The sequence below is a fragment of the Anguilla anguilla genome, chromosome 11 (assembly GCF_013347855.1).
Source record: "Anguilla anguilla isolate fAngAng1 chromosome 11, fAngAng1.pri, whole genome shotgun sequence".
In the NCBI taxonomy this organism is placed as follows: domain Eukaryota; kingdom Metazoa; phylum Chordata; class Actinopteri; order Anguilliformes; family Anguillidae; genus Anguilla; species Anguilla anguilla.
The window spans coordinates 24,520,318-24,546,939 of record NC_049211.1 but is presented as its reverse complement, the minus strand read 5'-3'; the positions used below and the strand labels follow the sequence as shown (position 1 = coordinate 24,546,939).

The following is a 26,622-nucleotide window of genomic DNA, read 5'->3' as shown; positions in this document are numbered from 1 at the left end:
GGTTTGAAATTGCTCTTCTGCCAGTGCGTGAAGGGTGCATTATGTTGAGTGAGAAAGGAGACTTTGTTGACGTTGCTTTACCATACATTCAACGGAAGGAAAAAACTGAACTCCGCTCAACCCTCGCATCCCCCCCCCCCACCCACTCGCTCTCATTATCTTCTGGGGGGAATGTTCACAATTGAAGGAATGCTCGTCAGAAATATTATTATTACTTTAAGATGGGCCTCCACATTGAGATCATGTGAAGGTATACGTAGATTAATTATTCTGATTCATGTTTTGACTCTCGAATGCAAAGATGGCTGCAAGCAGAACAAATCCTGTTCCCATGTTGTTTTGATTAAATGTCTTGTTGTGACCTGTCAGAGAATTGAGGCGTCTGTTTTGTGTTGCGTGTTGTTGAGGGGACATGCAACTGTGTCTGCTCCAGTGATTATCAGATTGTTCCCTCGCTTGCTATACTTACCGCACCAACCTCCCTCCCCGCTCCTCCATTTTGTAAGCTGGACAAATAAGAACTGCTGCCATTTTGATTACACTGACCAATCGGGTTCTAATTTTTTTCCCGCTTCAAAGTGCCATGAAGCACTGCCTCTGTAGAGCGTGATCTATAGGTACAGACACATTCTCACCCCACTCCTGCCCCAGTCCCCTGTCTGCGACCAGCACAGCTCTCATTGTTACTGTTTACTGCAGGCGGGCACAAGCGGGGCGTCCAGCCACCAGACTGCAATGGCTCTGCTCTTAAATCTTTAATGCCCCTCCTTAGATTTCCGCCATTACTTTTTTTAGTGCTCCGGTGTGGTTTTCGGAGAGGAGCAGCCCTGCGGCCGGCCGGCTGGTGCTCAGGGCCCAGATTAACGCCGGTGATTAACCCCAAAGAGGGGTCTGAAGATCACACAGGTGGAGTAGAGTGGCTCTGGAGCCCAGAGTGGCTCTGACCACAGGGTAGAGCGGCAAACTCTTTACTGTTTTTCTCGTTTTGTTGAATGCTAAAAACAGATCAAGACGTTCAGTATAGAGAATGTGGCCCCCGGCGTCGTTCCAGGCACTCTGCATCTTTGAGAAAGTGACGGGGGAGAAGCGCTTGTTCGTGTGTGCAGCCGGCGAATCAGAGAGCTTGCGCTGCGAGGTTTCTGAAGCGTCTTCTGAGCGGGCGCGCTGAGGTGCGAGCGCCGGCGCGCCCCGCTGGCTGGCCCCGCCCCTCGTACCCGCCGCCCCGCTGGCTCAGGAAGCCGCCGCTGACGTGCCGACGGGCTCCCAGGAGAGCTCCGACACCGAGGCTCTGAGATGAGGGCTCTGCCTCTTCACCTGGAGCTCCCTGCCTGTGCGCTCACGTCCCTGCTGACATTAGCGCTGGCTCCGTGAGGACTGAGTGTTCCCTGTTCCAACGCACGTCCCATCAGCTGCCTCGTGATTGGTCGGCGCCCGGCGTTTGGCTGGAAACCGCTGCCGCTCGTGGGACAGTGTGATCCAGGCCTGCTGGCCTTGGGCTCTGTGGAAGATTAGACTAATGCAGCGTTTCCCACACGCTGGCTGCCACAGCTGTGCCCTTCAGGCCCCGGAGGGACGTCCGTCCGCGCGCCTGCGTTTCTGTGACAGGAAACTACACGTCACTGTCCGATAGGGCGTTCCTCCTGTCCGTCTCGCGGCGCTCGATAGTCCCGCCCACCGATGGAGTTTGGCAGCGCACCGTGTCACCGCCTCCCGCCCCCCCTCAGGAAGACGAAGAGCCTCATTTCCAGCGTGTGGAACATGCCCCCTTCATCTATAACCAAGCACTTAAACATCCTCTCTGAGCGCACAGTGAGCAGCCAGAGTGTGTTCATTAGAAGTGCTGTCACTGCAGCAGAGACGTATAGTCACAGGCCTCTGCTCTGTTTATCCTGCCTGTGCACACACACAAACACACACGCGCAGACACACAGACGCACACACACACGCACACACACACACGCACTCAGGCACACGCATACGCACGCAAACACAGACACACGTACACACACACACACACACACACGCACTCAGGCACACACACACACGCATACGCATGCAAACACAGACACACGTACACACACACACACACACACACACACAGCAGTTTGGCACTGGACATAAAACACATTTGGTTATTGGAGCCTTACTCCTGTCCAGTGTCTTTAATGAAAATGCTGGAGGGGGAAAATAATTGCCTAATTACTGACTTGCCTCCCACGTGCACACAGGCCCTAATATGTGCTTTCCCCCGAGCCACGGGGCCTGACCTCCAGTCAGAGTGTCCAGTTTAGGCTTTCAGAGTGGACGTGCTCTGAGTCCTGCTGCTCTCAGGAATCACCCTGGCTATTAAACCTTTGCCACAGGACTGCCTTCCAGATTTCCTCTAGAGGAGACGGTGCACCACCCCCGCCCCCCCCAGCTCTCATGTCATGTCATTCTGATTGCGGTCAAGCCTGGATTCTTTTACCCATAATGCCCTTCTCCCAATGCAGGTCTCAGTCAGTCTGAGAACTCAGTCTTGGCATGGCTAAACGAGGGACTTGGGGAATCGGTCTTCTCCATTGCATGATGCTGTTCCTCCTGAGCAACCCCCCCCCCCACAGCCCACTAAATATTCATGAGCTCTAAATCCGGTTCCTCGTCCCAGGATGCACTGGAGCGAGATTTAATTACGGAGCTCGCCTGCCTTCTTACCCCGGATTTGCACGGTCGTGCGGCGCAGAAACACGACGTTTCAGAACCTGTGTTCATCCTCCGCCGAGCGAGGACAGAGCCGCACGCAGACGTGTCCCCGCGGGGACCAGGAGAGCCGCGCAGACAGCGGGGAGTCTCACTTTCCCTCAAAGTCTGGGCTCTTTGAACGGTGCCGCTGCAGAAGTCAGCAGTCGCTGCTTCCTCCGGAGAAACTGAACGGGGAACGCGCTGGATTGGTTACTTCTCCGTTCTTTGTGCCGCCCCCAGAAAATATCTACAAAACGGAGCATTTTCTTTCTTTGTGTGTTTTTTTTTTTTTTTTTTTGGCCGTTCCCTCCGCTCCCCGCCTCCTGACATGCCTCCCTGGGGGCCGTGCTCTCGGCGGCCATCTTGTTGGTCACGCTCGGCTTCCCTGGGACACTCGGCCCAACCGTGTGACAGCGTGTGGGCGAGAGGTCCCAGGACACCACAGGCCTTTCCATTGTCCGTCTGAGTCCTCCTCCACCTCTTCCTGTTCTCTCACACACACAGACACACACACACATACACACACTGACACACGGAGACACACGCCCACGCACACACACAGACATGCAGACACACACGGACAAGTGCTAATGCATGTACACACAGAAATTCTCACTCTTTCTCTCTCTCACTCTCGCTCTCAAACACAGACAGAAATCGAAACCAATGCATTCACAGAAGCGCACACACACACACGTGCACACACACAAAAACACAGAGCCTAATTCTTGGTTTCCATCTGAGGGGGATTTGACTTGCATGAGGCCCTGAGCCCGTGTGTGTGTGTGTGTGAACACAAAGCCGGCTCATGACTTGCTAATGCAGGCCCCGCGTCGGCCCCGCGCTCACGCCGGACGTGACGATCCAGGGGGCGCATTGTGTGGGCCTACCCGTCCAGCCCGGGCTGCTGGTGCAGGGGAGGGGAGGGAGGGAGGGAGGGAGAGAGAGAGAGAGAACGTGTGCGAGCGTGAGAGTGGGGGAGAGAGAAGGGAGAGAAGGGAGAGGGGTCCACCAGAACCCTCTGCGCTCGCCTCCGGGAGGACGGCCCCCTCCGGCACCGCCATGGCCGCCGCCAGACCGGCGTTTGTGAGTAGCGCTCCGCCGCCGCACCCCCCCCGCCGCGGGCCGTGCGCTCAGGGCAGGGCGCTGGGGCTCTTCAGCCACGAGGCTTGTTTGCGATCGGGAGGCGAGGGGTAGCCCGCGCTGGAGCTCCCGCTCCTTTCGCCCCCTTTTTGGAAGAGGGGAGAGGAGGCTGTGGAGTCGGCTGGAATCTCTCGAGCGGAAGCTTTTTAAACGAGGTTAAGCATTCCTCTGCAGGTCTGCAGCGCTGGGGTTAAGGGTCACGCCCTTGTTTGCAGGGTGACTGTAGCTAACTGGCTGCAGCTAAGCGTGTCGCGGGAGAGCAGAGTGTCGAGGCTGGCGGGAGGGGTCTTCACGCACGCCGCCGGCCGCTCGGTTAATTGGCGTGCGGCCGCACGTCTTCCTTGCGGTGTTTCGGCCGCTGTTCACATTGGGGGAGGAAGCTGACGGATCTGAGGAAGACTCACCCTCAGGGTTCCGCTGTGCCATTCAGCGGCTGGCAGCAGTAATCCCTGCCCGTCGCGGGGTCTGCCCGTCGCGGGGTCTGCCCGTATGTACACGCTGGCGGCTTGTAGGAGCCTTTTCTGGCTGCTTTTTGGCGCTCAGGTGCAGACTCAGGCTCTGCTTTCATTCTGCAGCGTGTGCGTGTGGAGTTTGAGAGTGTCCGCCTGAAGTGTGTCTGCTCCTGCTTTTCTCTTTTACTCTTCTGTGGACTCACTGTCCTTCTGAGAGGCGCTTTAAGGAGACAGCCGTGCTTTAGAAAGGCAGTGAGTGGAGGTGCTGAAAGAGGAAGAAAGCAGGACGGGAGGGGGGATTTGGAAGAGTGGTTTTTTGACAGACAGTGACTGAAGAGAAGCATTTTAAAGGATGGAGATTTTGGCAGCCAGACGAAGGGGGTGAGGGAGGTGCTGAAAATGAGTGAAATATTGAGAAAGGGAGCATCTTTGACTTAAGGATCTGTCTCTGCCGCGCTTACCAGTGTGGATGCTGATGCAGTATTGTAGTTTGTGCCCCAGAATCCGTTCCTCCTGTGTCGCTGTGACATTCTCAGAGCACCTGTTGATTGTGTTAAGCTGTTGATTGTGTTAAGCTGTTGATTGTGTTAAGCTGTTGATTGTGTTAAGCTGTTGATTGTGATGCTCTGGCTTTGCTCCTGAGGGAAGAGTGCCTGTGTTTCAGTAGCCGCCCGAGTCTCATTGTTACATTCTAAAGCCTGTTTCTCTGGCCAGCTTATGTATGCACCTGCTCAGAGTGTGTGTGTGTGTGTGTGTGTGTGTGTGTGTGCAGTGTAGTTGTGTGTATATGTGTGTGGATGTGGTTATGTGTTCATGTGCATGTAGGTGTGTGCATGTATACGTATGCAGATGTGGTTATGTGTGTAGCGCTTGTGTGTGTGCGTGTGGTTATGTCTGCGTGTGTGATTGTTTGCGTGTATACGTGTGTGCGTGTAGTTGCGTGTGTGTGTGTATACATGTGGTTATGTGCATGGTGCGCTTGCTCACACCCTCAGCCCTAGCCAGCTCAGAATGCCAGGCTGCCCGCGTGAGATCGGTGGATTGGCACGCTCTCTGCCCGCTCGCTCTTTGTTCCGCCCGTCCCGCTATGCCATCTGGCCCCCGAGCCTGCCCGCCCGCCATTGTGCCTCTGAGCAGGTTTCCATGGCGATCTCCCCATTCATCCCTCCCCATTTTCAGCTGTTGACCTTTAACTCGCAGGTAACCTTTGACCTCCTGGCCATTGTCCCCGGCGGGGGGCTGTGGGGGGCTTTGCGGCTCGGCCTCCCCCCAGGCGCACAATGGGAGCGTCTCTGGGGTACTAATGGAAGGGCTGCGTTGGGCTCTCTCAGAGCTGGGCATCAGCGTTCCCAGCACTGTAGCGCTCGCTCGTGTGTGTGTGTGTGTGTGTGTGTGCATGTGTGTGTGAATCTGGAAATGTCCCGCTCTGTTTTCCTGAGCTGAGCCCTGTGGAATCACAAGGCCCGTCTGGTAGACAGGGAGTTATTTGCTCCAGTCTCACTATTTATTAGAGCCGTGTCAATGCGGCTGCTTCCCCGGGCTGATGGGGCCTCTGTTTCTGCTCCGCATCAATTTTTCATGGTGTGTGTGTGTGTGTGTGTGTGTGTGTGTTTGTGTTTATGTGTGTGTGTGCATGTCTGTGTGTCTGTGTGTGTGTGTGTGTGTGTGTGTGTGTGTGTATGTGTGTGTCTGTGTATGGACTGGTATGTTTACATCCTGTGCAGCTCGGTCAGTGACAGGCTCTCACTGGAAAGGCTTAGATTGCTGTCCCGTGATGTATCGTTCTTGTCCTTGTGGGCTCCTCTGGGTCCGATTGTAGAGAGCGGTGGATTCTGGGTAATTTCCTCACACACTGCGCTTGTGTAACGGGGGGAGGGGGGAAAGGGGCCGAATCCCGGTCCTCCTGGATCCTCAGCCCTGCCTCTCTCCGCTGAAATCCCCGCCCGGGAGCGTAGCGCAGCGTAGCGTAGCGTAGCGTACGCGCGGCGGACCCTCACCGGCAGCGTCTGCAGCGCTGCGTCGCGCGCGGCTCCTCCTCGCTGAAACAGCCCAAAGCCGCTCAGCGCTAACAAAGCCCGTCTGAGGCCCGGGAGCCGCCGCAGTCAGGCAAACAGCCGGCCCCTCGCTGTCAGGCTCAGACAGAGCAGACCACAGAAAACGCCCTCATCCTGTTGTTTTGTTTGTTTGTTTTTCCCAACTCTTGGGTCTCTCCATATAATTTATTCATGGACATACATTCATTTATATATATATTCTGTATTCATGAATATTTCATTTAAAATTCCCATTGTTTGCAAGATACTATATCTTATTTATAATGTATATTCATGTACTGTATATAAATACTGTGTGTATATATCACTGTATTAAGTTTACTGAATTTAAGTGCATTAGTTGTATTGTAAGTGTCCTTCATTGAAGTCTCATTATACTGAAAGGGTGAGCTTTGAAGGATTGTTTGCTGAGAAATGCCTGCAGGGAGGTATTTAATGTCTCACATGGAGCCATGCTGGGTCTGCGCTGGCTGATATTGCCCCTGTGTCACTGTCATCTCTCAGGTGTGAGCTGTGCCCCTCCCCTCCCTGAACTGGGCTCCTCCCCTCCCTGAACTGGGCTCCTCCCCTCCCTGAACTGGGCCCCTCCCCTCCCTCAACTGGGCCACTCCCCTCCCTGAACTGGGCCCCTCCCCTCCCTGAGCCGGGCCCCTCCCATCGCTGAGCTGGGCTCCTCCCCTCCCTGAGCTGGGCTCCTCCCCTCCCTGAACTGGGCTCCTCCCCTCCCTGAACTGGGCCCCTCCCCTCCCTCAACTGGGCCACTCCCCTCCCTGAGCTGGGCTCCTCCCCTCCCTGAACTGGGCCCCTCCCCTCCCTGAGCCGGGCCCCTCCCATCGCTGAGCATGACCGATGGGATTTGGACCCGGTCTCAGCACTTTCGATCTGTTTTATTTGAAGGATGCAAAATGTGCGTCTCTTCTCTGGAGAGACGGGCCGGCCCCTCTGTACGTGGGGCAGCGAGGAAGCGGTCGAGCCGCACGGCGAGTCGTCGACAGCACCGGGCAGTACGCTGGTCTACCCTGTGTAATTGTGGGAAATTGTGTGACTGTGCTGCCCTGTCATTGCACACCAGGCCCGTCTCATTACCAGAGAGAGTGAGAGAGAGCGAGAGAGAGCGGGAGGGAGAGAGAGCCAGGAGCATGGCTTCCCTCCTCACGCTCTGTGCGTACGGCTGAATAATTCAGCAGGGCGGTGTGCCGGCTTGCTTTTGCCCGCTGTAGCGTAACCGTAGAGCAGCTGCCTCTCGAGATCGCGCTCCCTCTGAAGGCTCCGGGCTTCAAAGTGACGTCAAAGCCCCTGTGCATTGTGGGATTGTCCGGCGGTTACCTGGTCCCCGGGGGAGAGGCCGGTTAGCTGGCGAAAGCGTCGAGGTTCGTTGAGCCCGCGGCGCGCTGGAGGTCATTGCTACGGTTACTGTTCCCATGAGCCTCAGCGGAGGCCCCGTCACCACTGCGCACTGCCGCTGTACGTGCTGAACCGTGATGGGCCCCCCCCCCGCCCTTGAGGTGTTTGCTGTACACGTGTGCGAGAGAGTGCGATGACCTCATCCCTCAGCCTCCTGCCACTCCTGGGCCCTCTGGATCAGCACTGCCCCCCTTTGACCAGTCCGCTTGTGCCCACTGTCCGTACACTGGCACCGTACATGTACACACACACACACACACAGACTCTCTCTCTCTCACACATAACCACACACACACACACACACACACACACACACAGACTCTCTCATGCATATTCATGCACACACACGCACTCCACCCTTGAGCGGAACTAATAAGATGAATGAACTGAACAGAACTGCACAATAGTGTCTCACTACACTGCAGCTCCACATGAGCAAGTGAAGGGGAAGGGTTTTGGTAAAGGAACTGGGCATCGACCCCCCCACCCCACCCCAGTTACAGCACTCTGAAAGACTGAAAATGCGCTGCAGTGCTGGCTTTGGGAACGGCGCTCTCTGTGTGAGGCTCAGGCTGTGCAGCATGCGCATGGCTGTTTCTGCTGCGGGGAGATTAGCGTTCACACTGCGCTCTGTTCTCCCAGGCCTGGCCCCGTTCCACACTGTTTACACAGCCAGGCCCCAGGCTCCCAGCTAGCCCAAAGAAAGGCTCCTCTACTCCGCTAGCCAGGGTAGGGGAGGGGGGCTGTCTCTGGGTGGCAGGTGTTGAGGCTGTCCCTCAGTGTCTGCGATCCTGAGTTCTGCTGTAGGGAAATTTACCCCCCCCCCCACACACACCTTCTCCTCCCTCCCTTATCAGGAGATGTACATCTCCCCGTTTGGTGCACGGCTAGCGTGTGAGGCTTTGTTTCGCTGGAACGTGTCGCTCAGTTCCCTGTTTGAATTCCACTCACGTAATCAGTATTCAGCCTGACAAAGGATAAATAAAAATGGCGTTGGTTCAGAGGACTGTTGTTGTAATTCTGCGTTGAAAATGTTAACCTGTAGTAAGATTATCAGTTCAGCTGCCATGTTAAAAATATACAAAATGTGTAAATACTGCCTAAGAAAATAAACATGGAGGCAATTTGAAGAATTGCTGGCTTTATGATGAGCGTTAAGCTTTGATACATACTGGGTGTGACAGCAGTACCTCTTAAATGTCTTTGGACTGTTCAAGAGTGTGGATGGACCCACACACAGACCAGGCCGGTGCTTACTGTGGCCGGCAGCGACACAGGGAGACACACAGTTAGCGTTAGCATTGCTTGGAGAAGGGAGAGTTTCAGTCGGCCAGAGCTACAGCATCTCGTTGCATCAGTGTCCCCCGCTGGACGATCGGATGCTCGCTGGTCTGCTGAGCTGTACTGAAGTGTCTGTCTCCCTCTGACTCGTATCTGTGTGAATCCCACTTGCAAACTGCAGTGTGACCAGAAGCAGTGGCTAATGGCACATGCTTTGAGGAGCACATTTGCCCACGCTCTCCAGAATCAACAGTAGAAGATGAATGAATATAACTCGGCATTCCAAATGGGGAGGGGGGGGGGAGGGAGGGAGGGGGTGCATTTTTTAAAACTAAGTTTGCGACTAAGCATTTTTGAAAAAGGGAATGTTCTTCTCACTCACTCACTGATTGACAGACTATTCGAGTATGTCGCTCCCTCAAAGGAGCACAACAGTACTTTAAATTCACCACTAGGTGGCAAAAGGCACTAATGGGGGATCCAGCAGAGTTGATACTGCCGTCATGGATTTTTTGTTGGGGGAAAGATAAGAATAAAAACAAAACAAAACTTTCTTCCAGCAGACACAGAGAGTTCCGTCCACAAACCCTCGGAGAACTCAGTCCTTTCACAGCGTAAGAGCATCTTTTCACACGTTTGCTTTGGGTCTCATCTTTTGTTCCATTGTTTTCATTTTGATGTTTGTTTGGCTTCACTGTCTGGGATGGTGGACTGGGCCCGAGGTGTGGGGGATTTTTGGGGGTGCCCCGTTGGGGAGGAATGGGGGTTAGGGAGGGTGGAAGGAGGGGGCTGGGTGGTGACGGTTCTGTTCTGTTGCTTGCTGCTCTGTTTTTATTCATTAGTAAGCCTCCATTTAGTCAAGCATCAGTCTACGCAGTGTGCATGTGCAAGCCCCTTCTCTTCGAGCTGGATTCTTCTCATCAGATACCCATCACTGCCATTCACTGCGGCATACTATGCAGAACTACAAAGATGTTTCACTGACTCTTTCGTTTGCTCATGTTTTATGCCCCCTGTTTGAGCTGAAACGCAAGTAGGTGAATATATTTTCCCCCCTTTAATCAAACGTTTCTTTTCCTCTTCAACTGCCAAAGAGGAAACCAAAGAGTTGGTAGAGGAATATCTTAATTTGTTTTCATGATGTAATCAAATTAATTTAAAATGCATTTTGTCAGTGTGCAGTGGAGGAAGGGTTTTCCATTTGCCCCCACAGCACAAGAAATACAGAATACAGCAAATTTCCGTTATTTTTTATAAATTGGGGAAAGGGTACATTTATGGTACTTTTATCTCCTCATTGAAGTTTTATAATTGGGGATAGTTTCCTTCAAGTTCACCTTCTAGTGTTAAATGTGTGAATTTGTGTCCTTTCGCTCAAATCTATTTTGGGCACCTTCTCCCCCGCTGCTTGCGAAGTGGCGCATTAACCTGAAGCACCGATGAAGACGGACATTGTGCTGACGGCCAGTGCTTCAGAGCTAGCTCAGAGAGAAGGGTGGGGCCTACAGGCCGGTGAACACGCCGCTGACCCCACAGGGGTTGAGAATTAAACTCTGGGGCTGAAGTGCATCATGGGAATGGCATACGACCGCAGTAGCCCTGCCAGTATTCCCAGCCCTGCAGTCGTTCTCGGACACTTTGGATTCCACCAGATTTATGACCTTTTTCACGACTGCAGAGGCGAACGTGGTCGTGAGCTTCGAAGGTCACGATGAACAGGTTATGTTTCATACGGCACAACGCACGCTGATGAATTGTAGTTTAATTGAGTTTGAAGATGAAGATGACATCCTCCACAGCCAAACCTGTCCAACTCTCGAGAAGGGCCTTTTGCAGAAAGTAGAGCCTGTCCCTCATGATGGAGCACAGGTCACCCGAAAGCTGGAATCAGGCCCCAGGACAGTGTGTACGGCTGATGGTGCTCGCTGTCAGACTCCTGTCCCTGGCCGTGGTTAAGTTTTCCGGAAGGTCTGTGCTCTGTGATGGGGGGCAGGTATACGGTCTTGCTGCTAGATGCACTGCTAGATGCTCTGCTCTGCTTTTTTGCGCGGATGAATGTGTTGGTCCGTGTCACTGCTCTCTGTGTGCACGAGTGTATACCTGTGTGAGTAGTGTGTGTTTGACCCCCCTGCTGGGTGAACGGTTGCGTGCCTCCAGAATGCGTGCTTCAGCCCATGAAGGTGAACAGTGGCGTGAGTCTGGTGCATGTCCTGCTTGGCCGGTGTTGGGTTTGCATGGGTCCCTCAATAACTTGCTGTTATATCATGTGCATAGCAACCAAGAAGAGAAAACCCCAAGGTTCAACAATTGAGAATTTTGTTTCAACCTTAATTGATTTTATATTTATTTAATTTATTTATTGCTGTGGTCTATCATGTATTTTGTTTCTTTACATCAGTGGTTCTCAACCCTGTTCCTGGAGATCCACCTTCCTGTAAGTTTTCAGTCCAACCCTAACAAAGCACTCATTCAACAGCTGGAGGTCTCATTGAGCTGCAAAATAGGAGAATCAGAGGTGCCAAATAGGGTTGAAATGAAAATCTATAGGACGGTAGATCACCAGGAACTCTGTTGGGAACCACTGCTTTATAGAACCCAGAGCGTTTTAAGAATGAATCATGAATTTACAGTGTCTCTGTAAAGTATCTGCTTTTGGATGGAAAGAAGTAAGTAACAAGAGTGAAACCACTTCCTGGTGCACTACCCTGGAAATTAATTCACTGAGACTCTTCACTTTACCACTGAATTAATTGAAGCCTTTTGGAGTAGTCTCTTTTACGTCTTTGCTTTTATTATGATGGATTTTAAGCTTGGGCTGCAGATCGTATTTCGTCTCCAGTTCACAGCTCATAATATTTACTGCTCTGTAAATCGGCTGTATTAACGGTAAACGTAAAATGTCCTGATCCTTGAGATTTACAAGACATTTGCTCGGGGAACCTCTTGACCTGCCATTACACCCTGGGGATGGAAGCCTTGGGATATGAAAGGTTTGAGGGGGTAGAAGAGCTTGGTCAGGGCTGTATGGGTAGGGCGGGGCCAGGGTGTGGGTGCAGCGGGGGGGGTCTTGGACCTTTGGTGAGAGTACAGTGGCAGGGTGGTCTGGCCTAACCCTTTTTGTTCTCCTCTTCAGATCGAGAAGATCATGACCCTGATTGGAGCTGGGATAGACTTCTCCAGAGATCAGCAATCAACTGACTCAGGTATGATTTGCATTCCCAAACCACAAAGGACAATCGAGACATTGGCAATCGAATTGAAGAGTCTTGTTTTTTCTGCAGCAAGTTTCAGTTTTGGATAGTTTTACACTCTAAAGTCTGCGTTTGCACCCTCTAACTGTACAGAAGACAAAGTAGAGAAAAACTGACTTCATTGAGTTGGGATATGCTTGGTAGTCTTTCATCTTTTGGGCCATTTTGTCCAGTGGAATTCTTCCTCTACTCTTAAGTGTAATTTCATTCCACTGTAAAATACCCTTATCTAATTTCATTAGTTGCTCAGCATGTGATGGACACATCACGCTTGACTGACAGTGTAAGATGAAACTGATGGTATAAATTGCCTGTACCCTGCGTACTATATATCTCTTTAATTTTTAAACAGTGAGTCACTGTGGTGTTTTCCTTCTGGAAACTCTCTGGAATATTGAATACCTTCTGGTATTCAATATTTATGCTGCTTTTGTTTTCATGAAAAGAAGAAATACAAAAAAAAGGGAAAACCCCAAAGCTTTGTCATTTAAAGAATACTGTTAATATCAGTGGAGTTTGGTTTCTCACAGTAGTGCGGATCTCTGTATTTGTAGAAGGCGAATGGAAATGGCTGGAGACCCAGTGAGATTTGGATATGAAAGCTCTTTTTTATGCCTTTTGCCTCGAGCTCCCTTCTCGGCTGTGTCCCTGAGCTCAGAAGCTCCTTTTATGGGCGTGGAAGCTCACGTTCTGCAGTGGGCTTTGCTGCGTCTCACAGGCGATGCGTGTCCGTCAAGACCTCGTTGTCAAAGAGTGCGGTGACCAGTAACCAGAGAGGGGTCTGTCGCTCCGCTTGAGCTGTCCTTTGTTCCTCCCCGCCGCTCCAGACGAGCCTCGGACTTTGCCGCTTCGTATCAATGCCGTTCGGCTTCAAAGGGACCCCCGTTTGGGTAATTTGATCGCTCTGAATGGCTTAATAGGTTAAAATAAGGCATCGGCTCTCCGATACTGACAAGTGAATAACAGTGAGAACAGACCTATTATTGTGCCCGACTTGAATATGTGAAATTGTTAAGAGCCGTCTTGTCTGTGGACAGGAGATTTAGTTTAAGCCAGCTGGGTTTATGAGAAGGCAGACAGGGGCATATAACTCTATGATCTTCCCCAGTAGTGAGGTATAAGCAGGGGACTCGTCGTAGGGTGTGGGAGCAGCCTCCTTTTAGCTTTACTAGCACTTAGAGATGGGCAAGAGCAGGTAGAGGCGTTCATTTCTGTTCTCATGCGGAAGCAGTGAGCTGTTCCTGGAAGGGGGGTCTGTTCTGTGCTAAATCTTTCACTGTGAGCAGTTTCGTTCGAGGGCCACTCGGCCCCCACCTTATATCTTGGGGTTGAAGGGCTGTGCCTGGCTGCGCTGGACGCTGTTTTTCTCATTGTTTTCCAGAAAGGTGGCATGAATATTGCTTGCGAGCACTTTTCTCTTTGAGTGCACAAGGTGACCACAAGGTCATCCCAAGGTTGACTGAGTAACGGTCTTCTGCCTCCCTAAGATGGTCTCCATCCATCACTGAATTAGTGACACGCCAGCAGGGCTGGAGTTCAGGGCTTGCCGTGGTCACGTGACTCTGGCGTATGTTTAGCAGTTGGCTTCTATTGGTGTTGTAGGGTTGGGGTTCAGTTTAAGATCTCTCTTGTAAACTTCATTTATAAGAAATGCTTTCTACTTTTTTGTCACAAATAACCTAAACCCAAACCACACAATTGTTGTCCTGATCAGGCTTTCTGTTATAAGTAAGCAGAAAACAGAGGTTTTGATTGGGTAGTTCCTCTTCAATTCGCTTGTTTACGTCTTATGAGGACTTCAGGCCGTTAGCTTTCTTATTCTGCCACCAGCACATAACATTAGCTTCATCTCTGATGGTAATATGATGAAACATTTGACTATTTTAGCCTCAACCTTTCTAAAAACAGTAAAAGATGTGGATTATTTATGAAGGAAGTTTAAGACTCCACCACTTCCAGCCCCTCCTGTGAGATCCTGAAGCGCTGCAGCACTGCTAGCTGAGTGCTGTTTTATATGCATTTCCAGTGGGGAAAGCTCCGGGTTTAGAGTTGCTACACGGCGTTCGGAGCGCTGTGTAACCCAGCTCATGCATAAACGGGGTAATCGCATTGCTACAGCATCAAAGCTCTGTTGTGAGTTCTGCTATGTGCTAGCAGGGTAATCAGCTTAAGCAGAAGAAGAGAGCGTGCGGTATTAACTGCATGCAGGTAGCCACCTGTATCTTAAGTTTGTGTATAACCTACTTAAAGATTTTCAAAGGAAAATACGTACTTCACAGTTTGCCTGGGACTAATACCGAATTTTAGATAATTTTCATTTGTTACTTGGAGATTTCAGTATCAAAATTTTGTGCATGTATTGAGTTGACACGTTTTAATTTAGTCCCCCGTCGCTAAATTGAATAGCTTAGAAAATAGGTCCGGGTTGCTGCTCACACCCTGCCCCCTACAGGGGTGTTGTCTAGACTTGGCTTTACCCTTACCCCACTGGCCAACAGTACCTGCTGGGCTCCTTGGCCCAGATAGATGCTGTAGCTGACAAAAACGTCCAGCCCTACTATCACCGATATTTTATTTTAAAATGAGGTGCCCTTTAGCCGTGAGGTATTGTCACCCCAGCTGGATGGCTATACCTGGGAGAGCCTTTGTGTGTGTGATCTGGGCCATGATAGAGCCACTGGGCCTTTAGATGTCTACGTCATTGCCAATATACCATTCTCCTCATGCTCCTCTCTCTCTCTTTCTCCCTCTCTTTCTCTCTCTCCCTCTCTCTTTCTCGTTCTCCCTCTCCCTCTCTCTCCCACCCCTCTCTCTCTGTCTCTCTCCCCTTCCTCTCTCTCTCCCTTTCGCTCTGTCTCTCTCTTTCTCGCTCTCCCTCTCTCTCTCCCCCTCTCTTTCTCGCACTCCCTCTCTCTCTCTCCCTCCTTCCCCCGCCTCTCTCTCATGCTTGCTGTGAGCAGATGCTGGATGTCAGGGTCCTGCTGGTGGCTGTAAAATTTAAGAGCCTATGTCTGGCCCCGTCTGTCTGGCCCCGTCCACCAGAACGCTTTCAGACGTCCGTTATCCAGGCAGATTGGTCCGGGAGGCTTCCGCTGTGAGGTTTAGCTAATCCCTCTGAAACGGGCACAGGACCGGGAGGCTGGCTAATGCCCGAGACGAGCCCCATGACACGCAGCGCTCAGCCCGGGACCAAACGGCCTGTTTCAGGACCAGAGCCGCTGAGCCAAGCGCCGCGATCGATGCGCGTGCTGGGAAGGGATTCTCAGCCTGAGAATTTAGCCCAACTTCACAACGGTTACCACAGAGACCCACCCCTGAAACAAAAACAAGCTGCAGTACACTTGGAGAATAACATAGAGCTCATGCAAAATAATGGCAAATACAAGGAAGGAAAGTCAAATTAGTCTTTCTGCCATGGTAAAGAATTTTATGCGTGGAGAAGAATTTCATATTTTAAAAAACGCATCGTATTTGAAATGTGAAACTGTCGAGGATTCTGTAATTACAAAGACTGAAAAGTGAATGAGGCTTTATTTGGTGTGAAGGCTGCGTATCGCCTGGTGCAATTAGCGCCTGAGATGAATGAGCTCAGGGCTGCCTGCGTTTCTTTGAAAAAAAAAACCAGGCAACATGATGAATGGCCGTGCGGGGAGCCGTTTCTGCCCAGGAGAGCGCTGATGGTGAACTGTACATGCACTCCCCCCCCCCCCCCTCCCCTTCACCCTCCGGGCACCTGCCCTGCCTACTCCCTCCGCCTCCACCCCCTACTGTCCTACCTCATCCAATCACAACCTTGCTGTTTTAGGGTAGTAGGGGCCTAATGTGCGATTAGCATGAGGAGGGGCCGGTGGGGGGAGTGGCAGTTAATTAGTTGTTGTTACTCGCAGATACGCTCTACCAGAAGTGTGACAGAAACAAGGCCTCTGATTGATGCTTATGACTGTACGTGATGAGATTATGCTCAAATACTCTACAATGGAGTGTAGCGAACGTTTGCCTGTGATGACATCTGTGCTTAATTAACCATGCCTGGTCACAGCAGATAAAATACAAAGTTCACACTCAACGTTTTTTGGCGATTCGTTCCTCTTAATTCAATAAAAAGATGGGGAAAAACAAATTCCCCAGCAGTTTTTCATATACATCTTATGTTGGTAGCAGTGTTGAAGTCACCTTCATGTCTTGTCTTGCTGGCTGAAGTCTTGGTTATTGTTCAGTTTGGATTATCGATAGGATTTATTATTATTATTATTATTATTATTATTTAGGCTAAATTTTGTGAGTCTTTTTTCTTTTATGTTTGTATTCACCAGCATTAGCAAAGTGATTTGGTGGTTGTTTGATTGCAGTGTTGCCCAAAGTCAAGACCGCTATACTGACATAAATGCATTTCTACGTTGGAGTTTTATATTTTCCAGAGAATCTTAAGTTCAGAGACTACAGTATCGCAGCATTGGTGGAGGGTTGTCCTTCAAATTAGTGGTGACACTTTGGCCAATTCCTGCATCGCCATGTGCTATTCCTGGCCAATCAGCTTTGGCACAGTCAGGATCTGAATCAAAGCCACAGAGCACAATGGTGCGCTGAGAGTTTGTGCTTTAGCTGGGTGTCCCACCTGAAGCCCTCCCCATTTTGCATCTCCAATATTGAACCCCCTGCCTTTGATTGAGCCCTTAGAGCCCCAGCGCGACCCCTCCCTCTGCGTCGTCAGGTAGCGCTGGATGGAGAATCCCGACCCGCAGGGTCTGATGTGAGGTGTTCCTGGAGCTCAGGGAAGGGGCAGGTTTTGCACCTCGGTGGACGATGCTGAAAAACAAGCCCCAGCTGAATCTCTGCTCTGAATTCAGGGTCGTGTTCGCGTCTCTCCTGCCAGAGGCAGCAGCGGTCCAGAGCGTTGACCGTTCCTTCTGGTCACGGTCCCAGGCTCCCATGTCCTCCTTTGTGCAGCGGAGAGTCACGCTGATAGGGTGGGGGGGGGGGGGGGGTGAGGGAGCGAGAGAGCGAGCGAGGCTGAGATGGGGCGAGTGAGAGGGGGGAGGAACAGGGGGGTTGGTGTTGGTGGGGGGTTGGGGGGGGCGGTTTACAGAGGTCTGTAGCACAGAGCAGCAGCCTGCTCCTTCTCACAATGATCAGCAGCGCTGCAGTGCCGGAGACACGCGCGCACACACAGCGAGTGTGAGAGGGAGAAAGTGAATGAGACGGAGAGAGGAGGAGGGGAGGGGAGGGGAGAGAGAGAGAGAGAGAGGAGAGAGGAGAGAGAGAGGGGTTTGCGGGCGGCTGAATTCTGCCCATTCAGGACAATGGAAGGACACAGCCTCCCCAGCCTGTGGGACCGAGCGCACAGACGGCTCGCGCCGAGCCCAGCGTAGCGGAACGCAGCGCCGCGGAGACCGGGGGGGGGAGAGAGAACGCACCGAGCATCGCGAGCCGAGGGACGCGGACGCCGCGGGGTTGAGCCGGGACGCGGCGGCAGCACGGGGCTCGTGCAGACACCTGCTCTCCACACGCACGCCTGAGGGCTAGCGGACGCGCGGTTCAGCGCCAGCGGTCCCACAGCGCTCTCTAACGCTCTCCAACGCTCTCTAACGCTCTCCCGCGGGGCAGCACAGCCCGCCGGACCCCCGCGGAGGACGGCCGGGCTTCCAGGATCCGTTAACGGGCTGGAGATCACCAGTGGAACAAAGCGGGGGGATCAGCTCCGGCTTTTCGGGATTCTTTGTCTCCTCCTTCGCGCTTTGAGACGGAGCATCTTTTCCTGCTCCTGAGTTTTCTCCTCCTTCTTCGTCCTAAGTGTTGAACTTAACTGGAATGCCGCCTCGCTGCACATTTTAATCACAGACACAGACCTCGTTCTGTTTCACTGGAAGCGGTCTCTTCTTTTGGCTTTTGTTTCTTCTCGTTTGGTTTGGTGACTTGTTACGTGTATTCGTACCAGCTGTTCAGTTGAAGATTGCGTGTGGTCTGGTTTGATGGTCTTCATTTACTTGATAGCGTGTATTTTTGTTTCTGTGGTATTTGGTGATCTTTAAACTGAGTCTAAGAGCAGGTCTACTGTGTGAATGAAACTGCTGTAAGGTTAGAACTGAAGTCCAGCTTTGTGCTCGTCAGTATATTGTGTTCCTTTTTGTTTCAGTGGAGAAGCGGTGCCTGTCATAACTTTGCAGGCTTGGAGAGTATTGGAGGTTTCCTGTTTTTTTATCTCGTGTAGTCAGTGGCAGCGAAGAGTTAACCCTTTATCTTTAGTCAGGAATAATTAAGTGACTCTGACAAAACTATACATCATCTCTGCTGTACGGGTAATTCTGCTCCGCTGAGCCTTGTCTGGGCATGGTCATGTGATCTGGGTGGGTGATTCCTTTATGGGGAGCGAGAGAGAGAGGGGTCAGCCAGGCAGGCGTCGTTAGCTTAATTAGCCTGCTCCAGCTGCCACTTCAGCTGTGCGGGTGGGACCCCCGGAGGAGGTGCTGCAGGAGGACCAAGCTCCTATCGCTCGCTTTGAAAAGGGGCCTTCCAAAAGTTCCTTATTAAAAAGACAACACCAGCGCAGACCAGCAGAGCTGGGGGTTATGGTTCATGGGTTTGTGCACATCAGTCTAGTGTTAGGTGTGAGTGTGAGGAGTATATCTCTGTGTACGGAGTGTGTCCTAAAGAGGGACCGGTGTACGCGTGTGCTTGGCGACCCTTAAGGGAAGGGAGAAACGGAATTACCTGGCAGGGGCACCAGGCCATGCTAGCGTCCCGCCAGCTACACGCCCACAGGACTCTGCTGCCACGCCGCGCCGCTTCCACCTGTTCGCACTGACCAGAGGTTTGGGGGGAGCTCAACAGACTCGACCGACCGTCCTCCCCCGAATCCCCCCCCCCCCCCCCCACGTGGATAAACCTGCCCCCCGTGTGAGCAGCTGGGCCCCCGCCTTCCTCGCGGGAGCCCCCCGCCCCGCCTGGACGCTGTCTCCCCTGCCCTCCTGGTGCTTCTGCACCCGCCTCCGCTGGCCGAGAATGATGTGGCAGTGCCACGTCTCGCCCTCGGAGTGCCGCTGCTACCGGCTCAAGGGCTTCTCCCTGCTCAAGCGCCTCCCTCTCTCGGCAGGTGGGCGGGGCCTGGACCAGCCCGTGGGCGACTGGCTGGAGCTCGTGGGCCTGCCGCAGTACGAGAGCAAGCTGCTGCTCAACGGCTTCGACGACCTGCGCTACATGGTGAGCCTCACCCCCGCCGACCCCTCTCTCTCTCTCTCTCCTTCTCCCCCCCTCTCTCTCTCTCTCTCTCTCTCCCCTTCTCCCCCTCTCTCTCTCTCTTACTCTCCCTGTCTCTCTCTCTCTCTCTTACTCTCTCTCTCTCTCTCTCTCTCTCCTTCTTCCCTCCCCTCTCTCTCTCTCTCTCCTTCTCCCCCTCTCTCTCTCTCTCCTTCTCCCCCTCTCTCTCTCGTACTCTCCCTGTCTCTCTCTCTCTCTCCCCCCCTCCCTCTCCCTCTCACTCTCTCTATATCTTTCTCTCTCTATCTATCTCTCTCCCTCTCTATCTCCCTCTCTCTTTCTCACTCGTCCTCTCTCTCTCTCTTTCTCTCTCACACACACATCATGCATCTGCTTTTGTTTTTCTTCTCATTCTCTTTCCCCTTCTTCCTTTCCTGTCTTCAGTGCTCCACTGGCTTGTGCTATGAGAAAGTACAAAGCGAGGAGAAGCACTGGGCTTGACACAAGTGTAATTCCTAAGAAATGTGAGCTTCATAAGCCCGAGCGAGCGCTTCCCCTGGGGTTCACTTTCAGCTCTTTCTCAATTTAATTGGCTTTAAACTTCCAAACAGATGGCAGGGTACACAATAATCAGCTTTTAACCTTTTTATAGATAGGAGGAAACGCATCTATTGTGAAAATTGCAATTTGAACTTGTGCCCCTGAGGCGATGCCATTGCCTTGCTGTGAGATGCCACCTGATTTAGACGCCTGTGGCAGCTGAGGCGGGTCCCAGGTCGCTGGACGGTGGCACGCCGCCGCTCAGGAAGCGCACTCCTCCCCTGCCTGTGCCGTGTGCTGTACCGCACACCTGTCTGTCTCAATCACATCAAACATGCTTTACTGGCACTTGGCAGATTCTCCCATCCAGAGCGAATGGCAAAGCAGACAGCGTCAGAGCTAGGGTTAGGAATACAGAAGGCACGGCAGTCCCACTGAGGAGGCACGGCATTCTCATTCATGACCAGCGGCAGATCTGACCGGCATGGTAGCTTTGTCATTTTAAACGCAGAATGAACGGAAACGAGAACCCTTGATTCCAGCGCACTCAAACTTAAAGTAAACTGAAAGCCAATCAGCTTACAGGGAAAAGAGGACGGCTCAATCGGCTGGCTGGTGAAAGAGCACCATTTTTACTTTTACATGACTGGCAGTTACTGTACAAACATGTTTCCTGTAGTTAACGGCATTGTGTTATTTTCATGAAGCTTTGCGTAATGCATTTTAGCATGTATAAAAAGCGCTAACTCGCCGCTGATGGAATGCTTAAAGGTTAATACTCATTATGCTAATGGCTGGTGCCAGTGGCATTATGGGTAAATCTAATATGGTAATCATGCTGCCGATGATCAGTTTGCTGTATAAAGGTGGCGCTGATATCTGCAGTAAAGCAGGTGCTCAGTGACTGATTTTGGCGTTCCCTCCCCCGGGACGTGTAATGCCTTTGTTTATATGAGATCCATGAAGGCGCGTCCACATTAAACGCTTTGATCTGACTGTAGAAGCGGGGAATAACGGAGGTGAGTGAGTGTTTAATGTAGCTTTCTGGCTTTCCTCTGAAGGTCTGGTCGGACCCGTGTAATTGGTTGCGCCGGTGCTGTTAAACGGATGGTTTTTTTGGGGGGGGGGGACTGCCTATGGGCTTAAATTTATAGATGGAGAGGGCCTCCCCCAACTCCACGCCATAGCGTTCTCCCTCAGTCTGTTTCCTTTAAATATTCACAAGGACCCTGCCGGCACGAAAGACCCGCAGCCGAGACCACAGAGCCGCAGCCAAACAGAGCCGTCAGCAGGGCGGGAGTGGGGAGGACGCCTCTGTGGCAGAGGACCTGAGGAACGGGGGGGGGTTACCATGCAGCCGGAACCTTCCGCGCTCACAGGGTTTTCAGAGTCACGTTTGTTCAGAGACCAAAACTTTGCCCACGTAATTGAAATTCAGTGGTTGAAATGTGTTCAGCCTGGTGGAAACTGGTAAAGTTCCTGCAGAATACTGACAGATTTGAAAAGAAGCATCTCTTCCCACCAACATTCAGAGCACGTTTCTTCTTTCTCGTGTCTTTCTGGCACAGCAATGTATTTCGGTAAAAATTCTCGAGCAGTCGTATTTTATAATTTTGCTAGTAAGAATTTTAATATTTCAGATTTGAGTCAGGTCTGAAGGAGACCTGCGTCCGCTCCATTGCCTTGTCTCATTTTGCGTGTGACTCCCTCCCCGTGTTGCTTTATGAGGGGGAAACGAACCCTTGAATCTGAAGCTGCTGTTTAAATCTGCAGCATATTGCGGTGGATCAATCATGAGCGGTTCTCTGCCCGCGGTGGCCCGCGGGACCAGAGGTTGATTGTCCTGTCCGTTTCGGGCCGGAGCGTTCCCCGCAGAAAGCCCTGCGGAGACGGGAAGGGCCTTCAAAGGCCCCGCAGCGCGCCGACCTTTGACCTCGGCCGTCCCACACAAAGCCCGCTGCTGCGCTCCGGCTCGCAATCAGCCGCTCGGTCCGAACAGCAGCTGCTCTCTCGCCGCAATCAGCGCGGGCCTCTGGGTAATCCTCCGGCTGCCGTTGCCGGGCCGACGAGGTCATCGGCCCTCCTGCGAGCGCACGGCTCGCCGTTCCCCGCGCCTCCTTTTCGCCCGCCCGTAATGAGGATTGATAGCGGAGACGGAGGAGGACCCAGCTGGCCCAAGCGTCTGGGACTATTACGAATCAGGCAGCGGCCGCGCTCCGTCAGGAGAGAAGCGTGTCCGCATCCGGACAGACCCGGGGGCGGCTGGCGCCTTGGCGAGGGGGAACGGGACAGCGGTTTTGTAGTCTCCTGTGGACCAGCAGCCCCCTCTGCGGTTGGTCCCGCTCAGTGCAGGTGCGGTGAAGAGTTCACTTGCGTGTGCGCAGAGGGGTCTTGAGATGTGGCGCACGCACGGTCTTAAAGGATGATGCACAAAGAAAGGCTCTGAGCCGAGACTTTCAGCAAGCGGCCTCATTATCGTCTGTGGCTGATCAGTGGCTCCTCTCCCCTCACATCCTGTGATACAGTGATCCTGTGCTTCTGCCACCTAAGCAAATGAAGCTCTATGCGTTGCCAGTTTATGATGGTATGCACAGATTCCATCAAAAATAATGACATATTCTGTAAATGAGGTTTAAAGTGTAGCAGTATGAAAAAATTCTATATCGTCTGAAGGACTCCTCCAAAATGTGTGCACCATTGGAGACTGATGAAGCAGCGGTGCCTGCCCAATGCAACATGACTAGTTTTCAGATTGTTCAGATGGAGGAACACTAATGCCTCCTCCAGCTTTAGCTTCTCCAGACTAACACTAAGGTCAGCCTGAAGTGGTAATTGCTTTGGGTGTGTTTGTGTGGATGTCTCTGTTTTACAGAGCAGGGGGGCTGGGCTGTCATAGGAACAGGCAGCCTCTTTCTGTCTCTCTCTCTTACTTTGTCTCTCTGGCTCTCTCTCCCTTTCTCTCACTCTCTCTCTTACTCTCACTCTCTCACGCTCTATCTCTTTCTTGCTCTCTCTCCCTTTCTCTCACTCTCTCTCTTACTCTCACTCTCTCATGCTCTATCTCTTTCTTGCTCTCTCTCTTGCTCTCTCTCCCTTTCTCTCTCTCACTCACTGGGGTTTTTTGAGGGAGCATCCCCTGTGTGTGAAAACCCGGGTTCATTCACATCCTAGGGGACCCCCTCAGGGGGAGGGGCGGATGTCCCGAGAGGAGCATGCTGGGAAGGGGAGCCCCGGCTCTTCTCACACTTCCCAGCTTTCCCAGCTCTCCCCCGCTGAGCTCTCCAGTCACTTGACAGTGAATCCTAATTACATCCGAAAGGGAGCCGCCCACGAGCAAGCCGTCAGCCACAGGTGGAGCCGCGCACTGCAGCGGAGTTCTCCTCCAGTGCCCTTTGATAGGCTCTTATTGAGTCGCCTATCAAATGGCTTCAACCAATCCTGGGGCCAGGGGGCGTGGACCAGACTAACAAGTTTCCTTCCGTCTATCAGACCGTAGATCCAGGAAAAGCAGGCAGGTTTGTCCTCTTCTTTTCTCCACTGACGCAGACATCAGCTTCCACACAGCAGGTTTAGCCGTAGGCTTTTCAAAAGAGACTATTGCACTCTTCCTCATGACCACCAGATGTGGAGGCGTGTGTATCATCCAGTAACTGGGCTACTGAAATCCTCAGTGTCAGAAGTGAAAGTGCCCCCCCTCCCCAGGTAGGCCACACCCTTAATCAGAGCCCACTGAAGCCCTGCCGGTCTGATTGCCTTCAGCGCGATCTGGGGTAATCAGCTCAGACAGTCCCTTAATTTCACAGCACTGGCACTTAGCCGGCTCCAAGACTCGTCTGCGCGCTTGAATTGGTGTCCGTCCCGTAGTGATGTCAGAGACAGAGCCACCCCCCCAGTATAAAAAGCAATCCCAACTCTATTTTAGGGACTCAGTGGGGGAGGACTCTCTGATGTTGCTACTTGTATTTGAATCCTCAGGCTGTGCATCTGTAATCTCAGCCCTCTCTCTCTCTCTCTCTCTCTCACTCAGTCTTCCCCACCAAATCCCAGGAAGCATTTCATAAGAAGTTTTCTTTTCCATGTAGTTTTTTTCAGCTGTGTTTTCCACTCAGAAGTTTTTCAGCTGCCACTACCCCAATTAAGATCAACTTTCTTCATACCACATTTTTTTTCTGCTTTTCTGGGTAGCCTGTCCCTAGCCAGGCTAAAATTGAGGCTAATATTCAGGGATAAAATGACTGTTGTGGTCATGCTCATGTTTGTCAGAAACTCAATAGGGGGTACAGCAGCATTGTGGTTCAATCTGCGTCATGTTTAATGCTCAAGACCGGTGCCGACTTACTGAGTCACTGCCTGCTGTTTTCTCCTTCCTCTGTCTGATATTCAGAGTGTGTGTGTGTGTGTGTGTGTGTGTGTGTGTGTGTGTGTGTGTTTGTGGAGCCAGATACTGTTTATTTTTAGCACAATTTTCTAAATAATTCTCCTTTCAAACTAATTAAAATAGTGTCTGTCAGCAGATGAACTTGAAATGAAGCCTCTCATATCCCAGGGCTCAGCTGGAGCACATTACCCCCCCCCCCCCCCCACACGTACACACACCCCACCCCCGTCACTGAGTCCCGTGTTCAGGAAATCTCATAACTCTGGGTTTCACAGCGCAGGATCATCGTTCCCCTAGCGCGGAGCTACGGATGCGCTGTCAGAGCTGCCCTCCCCTCCACGCCCCCCCGCCAGTCATCTTTCTTATAAGGTGTCAGCGCAGGAGTGGTGTGTAATTTAGAAGAGACGACGGTCGCCCTTGAGTCTTCCTCAGTGCTTGGTGCCTGGCTGAACGGTGGCAAATGAAGTTCACTGAGGACTTGTGATATAGCGCAATGGCACGGTTGTGTCAGTCGCTTATCATTTGTATGCAGGGTGTTGGCACGCTTACCCTGAGGTCTGTACTTGCCAACAACCTGATGGCCTGTAAAAAGTGGTAAAACAAACAGGTTAGTGCTGATTACAGATGGATAAAATGAGATGTTGAGTTCTAAAGAGCAGTGGGCGGCATTGCATGGTGAGTCTCATTACGGAAAGCAGCGTTAGGGAAGTTTGCAGTGCACAGACCCTTAAAATGACAGCGTGGCCTGGCCTCCGTTTATGACAAACGCTGTTTTTTTTTGTTGTTTTTTTTTTACCCCAATTTTTGTTCGACAAGCCCTGGCGGCCCCGGGGCTTGGGGATGAGGAGAGGGGTCAGGGCTGGAATCCGCGGGAGCGCTAAGCCCGTAATTAAACTGCGCTCGTTTCGTCAGGCGGTAACAAAGAGCCCCGGTCCTGCACTGGCCCTCGCCGGGCCCTGGAAAGAGCAGGGGGCCGGGGTGGGCGGGGATCAATAAGATAACAGTGATTGTACTGTGTAGCCGCAGAAGCAAGAAAGCCTTGTTAAAATAAATGAGATGCATTTCGATTGACTGAAAAGAGAGAGGAGCTGAGCCAAATACTGTCGCTCTCTCTCTCTTTCGCTTGCTCTCTCTCTCCCCCTCTCTCTCTGTCTTTGTCTCTCTCTCCCTGTCTCTCTCTCTCTCTCCCTCCCTCCCTCTCCCTCTCTTTGACTGGAAGCGTAATGAGCAGCTCTTCCCGCGGTGTGTGTAGCGGTAATGCGTTTGAAGCGGGTGAGCGGTGGCGTGTGGGCTGAGGGGACGGTCCAGCGGCCCTCTGAGCAGGGCGCTGGATTTATCTCTCCCCGCGGGAGCCGGGGGGGAGAACCGGCTCCCTCTGAGGCGAGGGTCAGCGGAGTCCCGCGGGGACGATCGCCCGAGGTGGCCTAGCTGGCAAAGCACACTCCTGTGATACCAGCACGAGCAGCATCAAAGGACAGGGCCCACCGCGGTGAAACGGCTACGCTTTCCATAAATCACCATACCGGCCCCGCTCCTGTCCTGCAGCTGTCAGGTGAGGTTTCTCTCACAAAGAGATGAGACGGAGATAAGAAGCGTTCATTTGTAGAAAATGCCAACTGTGCTGACTTGGGAAGGTTGTGATGGGCTGTGATGTCTTTTGAGGGGAAAAATGATTTTTTTATTCCAAGAATGTGCATTCATCTGTTCATTCATTCATGAATTTATTACCCTGATCACATTTTTTTTTAGCAGTTTTACAAACCAACAGTGTTGAGGGTTCGAGATGGCAAGAACTTGTAGACACCTCAGATTTACACACATTTCTGTGATTTATTCATTTGTATGTTTGTTCCCTTGGGACATACCTTTGTGGTACGTAGTCAAAAAAGCTTAGCCAACTGTGTCCCTTAGCCTAGTGTGTCCCGTAGCCCACTCCGTCTGGACTGTGTGGGATTAACTTTGCAGAACTGGGCCAAAGCCTGCTCCAATCAGGGCCACCCTGCCCCAGCTTCTTTCACATCTGCCCGTGCTTGCTTTCCGTTGCTCGCACATCTGAAAGGGAGCGGCCCATAGCTTGGGTTTCCTGCCCAACTGGCAGACAAACGCAGGCATGTAGCGTCGCACAAAACTGAGCTGGAGCAAGCTGCTTCTGTTGGCTGTCATGCTTCCGTGGCAGTTGATGGCACATTTGCCAGTGAGAAGAG

The 26,622-nt window shown here is 52.2% G+C and overlaps 1 protein-coding gene across 8 annotated transcripts in view; it reads left to right on the top strand.

Moving 5' to 3' along the window:
• LOC118208009 (ankyrin repeat and SAM domain-containing protein 1A-like) overlaps window positions 1–26,622 on the top strand; it is a 102,131-nt gene that overhangs the window by 53,225 nt on the left and 22,284 nt on the right. For 5 of the 8 annotated variants that reach the window (XM_035382253.1, XM_035382251.1, XM_035382249.1 and 2 more), the window contains 3 exons: window positions 9,616–9,669; window positions 12,189–12,258; window positions 19,397–19,503. In XM_035382253.1, the coding sequence (XP_035238144.1) occupies window positions 9,616–9,669; window positions 12,189–12,258; window positions 19,397–19,503 (231 nt within the window). Of the gene's footprint in view, window positions 1–9,615; window positions 9,670–12,188; window positions 12,259–19,240; window positions 19,504–26,622 lie in introns of those variants that run through there. The other 3 variants (XM_035382250.1, XM_035382252.1, XM_035382257.1) reach the window with 3 other exon arrangements.